This window comes from Myxocyprinus asiaticus, chromosome 7 (assembly GCF_019703515.2).
Source record: "Myxocyprinus asiaticus isolate MX2 ecotype Aquarium Trade chromosome 7, UBuf_Myxa_2, whole genome shotgun sequence".
NCBI lineage: Eukaryota > Metazoa > Chordata > Actinopteri > Cypriniformes > Catostomidae > Myxocyprinus > Myxocyprinus asiaticus.
In genome coordinates, this window is record NC_059350.1 from 19837612 (window position 1) to 19844226 (window position 6615).

Below are 6615 nucleotides of genomic sequence, written 5' to 3' on the forward strand. Positions count from 1 at the left end.
TCTAAATGGTTGCATGTTAAATAGACAGAATATTCTATAAGAGTGAACCCACGTTAAACACGTTAAAATATTAATGAATGAATTAATTTACTGCGTAATGAACCATTACGAAAGACACAGGTTGACGCAAATACCTGTCAAATGCTAGCAATTTGTAGGCCACTTCAGAAATTTTATTCTCAATATCCTTATAGTTGATTAAAATCATGATAAAAATAAAAAAAATAAAAAATAAATAAAAACAAAAGTAAGGCAGGCTCGGTCTACTTCCCAATAATTGGTCATATACGGGTGTATTAAAACTTTAGTTTATGTGCATAATTCTTTTCGGAGAAGTGATAGCATTACTACTAATTTGCAGCCTATAGGCTATTGTTGCTATATTTGTATTAGACTATATCACATGTATTGTATTTTCGAAGCATAAAGGTCTGCGCTATTTTATTAGATTTACAAGTATTTCGTTCATTATCATCATGATGATTGTTTATTTCCATTTAATAAACCGGCCGTATACAACCCTAAATCGCCTTTGGCAATGTTATTTGCACGCATGCGAGCCTGGGAGGGTGCAAGACATGATGAGATCGAAGAAAACGAGAAAACGTGTGTGTTTGCGCTATTATTTGTAACTTTTACAAATATTACACCTCTGTGGAAGTGCGGGCCTTTTTTTACACATGGAATCACACATGGAATTCCTTACATTAACTGAACGCAGCATAATTAACCACAATTATACCCTATTATTATTTTTTAGATTGAAATAAGCATGACATAGAATTAACCTAACATTGCACTGATTCAAGACCAAGTGGTCTTTTTTTAATGCCGAACTGCATGTCTACAAAAATAAATCAATCAAATAAAATCAAAAACGCAATGGACTGCAGTGACAATACAATAAACGTTCGAGCACTAAATAAGGGGTTCTTTTGTCTCCAACACGTCAGAGGCCTGTGGTGTGCCTTAACGTGCTTTGATGGCAGACACTTGGGGTAAATGTACAGTTAAAATATTCTATTCTCAGGTCCCCTGGCGGAGCACCGACAGTCCCTGGCTTCATTAAATTTTCATCACTATCCCTGTGAAAGGGGGGAAATGTTCAGGGGGCAAGAGGAAGAAAACAGAAGGCCTAATTATAACAAAGGAAAACAGCGCTGCCCTTTCCTTTTTGAGCGTGACCACCGTGATTTTTAAAGCATGAGAATCACATGTATGCGATACCGCTACAGGTCAGTGCCCCCTCTTGGGTAAGTTTATAAAACGACACATTCACTTTCCCTGGAAACAGACATCTGGACACGTTAAGCGTGCTCGCGCGTGTGTATTGAATGCACTTTTATTTTAGTCTACCTCTCAGTTTCCCCCTGACTGATTTGCTATCAAAATAACGATCGATATTTTTCGCACCTATTTGAAAGTTAAGCAGGGGGTAAGCTTGCTTGGGATAGGCCTGTGAGCATTCATTTCCATTCCTCTCCACGACCAGCCCTCCATACCCGACTGTAATTAACAGCTCCAGTTAATGATTACTTACTCACTGATAATTATCTGCTTCTCATAATTCCATGTGTAATTTAATAATTCGTTCATATTAGCGTGTTAAGTAATTGGCTCGTTTAGAAGAACTGATTTCCTTCTGTAAAGCAGGTTAGAATTGATGAGAACTTGTCAGCATCTCAAATTCAACAAAGACTGCTGGCATGGCATGACTACAATATTAGGTCTTAGTTAGGACATTAGGCCATTCGATTTTGAACAAAAATTATGCAGATCAGACATTTTTACTAAATATATTCCTAATGTTTTAAGTAGCAAAATGAATTGTTGTGTGCTTCGTAGAAGTTCACATATTTATGAACGTTTTAAAATGAACATATTGCAAAAATATTCATATTAGGCTTTTATTATTGTTGTTGTTGTTGTTGTTGTTTTTTTCAAAGAACAAAACGAAATGCAAATTGCATTCGTTCTTCATCTGATAAAACCCTTTGAAAATGGGCAGGAACATCAATGGCGAAAATGTCCTATGTTCGGGTTGCTGTCCGTGGTGCTGAAAGTAATCGGTACGCAGAATGCCATGACATGTGCGGCGCTACTGAGATGACACTCGTGTCGATTTTTTATTTTATTTAATTATTTATTTATTTATTTCAAACGGCCAAACAGTGAACCGAGTCAGTCTTCAAAGGGCTGCCTTTTCCGATAGAAGAACGAGAACCATCGACTGTGGATTTAAATGGAGCCCGGCACGTTGGCAGGCGAGGTGTTTTTCTGGCGGCCTGACATCTGGCAGCGTTGGACTCGAGGGACCTCCCCAGACCTCTGTAGACTTCATGATTAGACTCTAATAGAATATTAGCATTTGCTCACAGGTAGGCTTCCAATGGTTTGGAATGCAAGTAGTCATTCGTGAAAACACCAAGCACATCTCAAATGTAGAAAGGCTTTTTTTTTTTTTGTTTTTTTTTTTTTTTTTTTTTTGAGAAAAAGAAATAACAATATAATAAGTAAAAATGCAATTTATCAGTTGGTGGTACAGACACATGTAGTCCCACAAGATGAGCGAGTGATTTAAATCTATTTAACATATGAAATGTGTCCGTGAAAGCACTGGACGCTTGCAACCTTCTGGTTAGGCCTTTGAATATAAATGAACCCATTGAGAACGTCCAGTAAAATGTTAAAATTTTGTTCTTTAATGAAACACATAGTTCAATTCAATTATCAAATAGTAACTTAAATATACATTGATGTAATAAATAAATGAATAGATCCGACAATTAAACCTAAAGCAACAGACAATACAGTTACCGCAGCTAAAACAGCAACACAGCAAATACCTGTACGGATATCTTATGTATGTCCAACTGAATTATTTACATTTTATGTGTATGCTTCAATGGAACTGATCTTTTCCTTTAAGAAAACATTACAAAACATGGTGAATTTAACAAGCAACGACTCCATAATTATACGCGTATATTTATACAAATAAATAACCAGATAACATACATGAAAATAATTTCAAACAAAATGTTCTCATATATCTCTAGATTGTGCCATCTCGAAAGTTAGAGGAACGAAAGGAGAAAAGAAAAAGGCTTATTTTAAGCAGTCTTCCCCATTTGCAGAGGGACACGTTTTTTCTTGTTGTCTCAATATGATTTTTTCAAGTAAAAACGTGGAGGGAATCCCAATAAATATGTAATGAAGTAAACATTACCTCACTTCATAAATAGTTCATAAGAAACACAGCCACGTTAGAGTGCAGGCGTATTGCAACAGATATTTGGCTGAACAAATCCCATCTCTAAAAATTAAATTTGACCTCTCCTCATGTTCAGTAGTATATCCAATATGTTCTATTTTAATAACTAGAGGTCAGTAATATTAAATGTACGTCCTAAATCCATATACCTTCATAAGAAAAACATGGATATACTCGTCATCCAATGCCTACATTTTTAGGCTAGGTTAATTATTATTAAAATCAAGTAGACGAAACACAAAATGATGTAACAGCTAAATTAATAATTTACAAGGAGATGCTTGAATAGTTAGTGGACTTCGTTATATCCTCTTTTCCTCTAATGGACCCTGAATTAACGTGATATGCTAAGAAAGATAAAACTTCAAATAAAAACACTGACAAACACTGTCAAGTTTTCTTTTCTTTTTTTTTCTTTTTTTTTCTTTTTTTTTTCAGGGTTTGTAATTACTGGTGATGTGTGTAACTTCATGATCCTCTGATATAGAAAGTGTGCTTTAATAAGTGAGGAAAAACGAATGGTCTTACTTGATCAGTCAAACGATCCTTTAAATGATTCCACATCCCCTTTGAGTAATTCGTGACAGTGATTTGTTTTTTGTTTTTCAGTCTCTTTTGAATGTCATGAAATTCTGGCTCAATGAACAAGTTACTGATGATTGAAAAAGGTGTGAGATAAGAAATATATTACAAATCGTCTTTTAAAGAGTTTTAGGAGTCTCTCGACACGTGTTGGTCTTCAGATCGATTTTTTTGGTCGAGCTAGACGCACGCCGAGTATTTCATGCGTTTTTGTTTTTGCCTCTGGTTGCAAAACCAAACCCGCACTACGTTCTTTTTGAGGTCCAGCTTCTCTGCGATTGCTGCGATTTTCTCTGATGACGGACGCGGCTGAATGGCAAAATAAGCTTCGAGGGACCTTTTCTCGGGGGCCGCGATGGAGGTTCGCTTCCTCTTCTTCTCGGCCCCGTTGAAGAGCTCGGGTTTATTCAGTTTCTCCCGGTGTGACTTCTCAGCCTCCTCGAGCCATGCTTGCAGGATGGGCTTCAGCGCGATCATGTTGTTGTGAGACAACGTGAGAGATTCAAATCGGCAGATGGTACTCTGGCTCAAAGAGCCAACGCCTGGGATCTTCAGGTTGGCCAGGGCTGACCCTACATCCGCTTGGGTCACACCAAGTTTGATCCGACGCTGTTTAAAGCGCTCAGCAAATGCTTCCAAGTCCCTAGGATCTGCATCCACGTCGCTCATGCAGCCCATGTGGGATGGCAGCCCATGGGCGTGAGCCATGTTGATGGCAGCTTGGTGCATGTGGTTCATGCCTGCCATGTGAGCAGGGTGCGCAGGCGTGGAGACCACCGAGCCGTCTGGCCCTGCCATGGCTCCAGCTAGTGTCAGTCCAGGGGTGATGTGATCCAGCAGGTCCCCCTCAAGTGCCTGGTGCGGCTGGTGGTGGTGGTGGTGATGGTGATGGTGGTGGTGGCCTGCAAGAGCCGACGGGTGCGAGATGGGCACAGACGACGTCGAGGAGGACGAGGAGGTGCATGGAAGCGTGTTCATGGTGTGGTAGGTTACGTCCGGCTTGAAGGGGCTGTGGTGAGGTGGGTGATGATGGCTTTTGGTCTGCGAGACTATATCCACCGCCGCCAGAGCTTCCGCGCGGGCCAACAAACTCTCATCCAAACCCCCGAATATATTGCTCTGCAATTGCAAATAGAATGCACACATAACTGTCAGCAGGGAATTCTCGCTCCACTCCGTGGTTTTAAAACATTTCCAGCATGTAAAAAAAAGAAATCCTAAAAAAGAACACACACACAACAAGACATATGCAACATCCCAGGTCATAAAAATTAATACGCAAGGCAAACCCGACTGAATACATAAGTTGGGAGGGAAAATTTGAGGTGTTGGGTGATTTGCTGTGCAGACATGAAAAAAACATCAAGCGGAAAAAGTGGGCTGTCAAAATGTGCCTTTAAGCGGTGATTATGCAGAATACGTACCGGTGGGGTTGGGAGACATGCTCGGCGCATCGCCTCCGAGCTGCTGTTGATCGTGTTGCTGCTGTGTCGGGACGAAGAGCAGGAGGACGAGGGCGCGTTGGAAGTCAAAGTGGAAGAGGAAGACGAATGCAAACTGGAGTATTTGGGCTCGGGCAGACTGGTGTGAGGCATGGCGAACGCCTGCTTGCTGTTCAGAGACATCATCATCATATTTGCGACCGAGCCTCGGCGAGTTCCTTTTAATAAGTTAAGACTCCGCCTTCTTCGACTGGAGTTCAAGCCCAGTCGCTGCGCGGAAGTCTCAAGTCGATGGCTGATACAAGTGTCGTTGCAACGTGTAACGTGAAGAGGATGATGCACCGAGTCTCTAGATAGCACATCTATTACTACCTAATGGTCTGAGAGAACGCTGTCTTGGTCGCTCCGTCTCACTGTGGCTTGAGACTTGTCGTGAGCACCAGTAAAAGCCATGCAGACTTACGCATTGAGCGCGCGCTGTCGGTAAACTCCTTAGTCGACTCTTAGCAAAACGCTCCACCGAATTTTCAATCGCCCTTTCCTCCGTCCTTACAAGATATATATTTGCTACAGAGGCAGGTGTTGATGTCTTTGGTGAGTTTGTCTTTGTGGAGGAAAAAAAAAAAAAAGTTTCTTCGCTCTTCTCTTCGCGCAACTCTCCAAAATAACGTTGTTAAAAATAATGTCGCTTTTTAACCTAAGAATCCCAATTCTTGTTGAGTGCGATTATGAGATAAAGGTGACAGTCGACTACCTTCAATGCTGCGGGGACTCGATCTGTCTGTGCTCTAAGGCGAAGGGCAGGCTGAGTCTCTCTCTCTCTCTCTCTCTCTCTCTCTCTCTCTCTCTCTCTCTCTCTCTCTCTCTCTTTCTCGCTCACCCATTCTCTCACTCCCTTTCCTCTCACAGGCTCTCTCGGCTGTACCTGAAAACCCTTTTATGATTTATTATTCTTCATTAGCCACAGCGCCTGGGGACTCTGCGCATGGGCAGTTGGAATGACTGTAGCTGTTATTGTATCCTACTTCAATAAAGTTATTGTGGAAACCACAAAAGTTTTAAGGGAAAAATGAACATGCATTCCTGTTCTAAAATTAATTACTTTACATTGCAATATTATATAGGTATATAACAATTACAGTAGCTATATATATATATATATATATATATATATATATATATATATATATATATATATATATATTGTAACATGAACACTAAAATCTTGAACCTTCACCATGGAGAAAAATATTTTCAAATCAGTCGATATAGGAAAAATGTGCGCTATTTAATTCGTAACTGGAGATGTAGGAGGCT

General features: G+C 40.2%; 1 protein-coding gene across 1 annotated transcript; it reads right to left on the reverse strand.

Moving 5' to 3' along the window:
- Nucleotides 1-2700: 2700 nt before the first annotated feature.
- On the reverse strand, nucleotides 2701-6031 carry LOC127443919 (POU domain, class 4, transcription factor 2-like). Its single transcript, XM_051702982.1, has 2 exons — nucleotides 5281-6031; nucleotides 2701-4975 (listed from the first exon to the last, which is right to left on the reverse strand). The coding sequence occupies exons 1-2, from the start codon at nucleotides 5488-5490 to the stop codon at nucleotides 4037-4039; spliced, it is 1149 nt and encodes a 382-aa protein (XP_051558942.1). The 5' UTR covers nucleotides 5491-6031; the 3' UTR covers nucleotides 2701-4036.
- Between the last annotated feature and the right edge of the window lie 584 nt (nucleotides 6032-6615).

Coding starts and splice junctions, on each gene's coding strand:
- LOC127443919 (XM_051702982.1), bottom strand. CDS start 5,490: ATGATGATGATGTCTCTGAACAGCAAGCAGGCGTTCGCCATGCCTCAC. Junction 4,976..5,280: donor CATGTCTCCCAACCCCACCG/GTACGTATTCTG, acceptor TTGCAATTGCAG/AGCAATATATTCGGGGGTTT.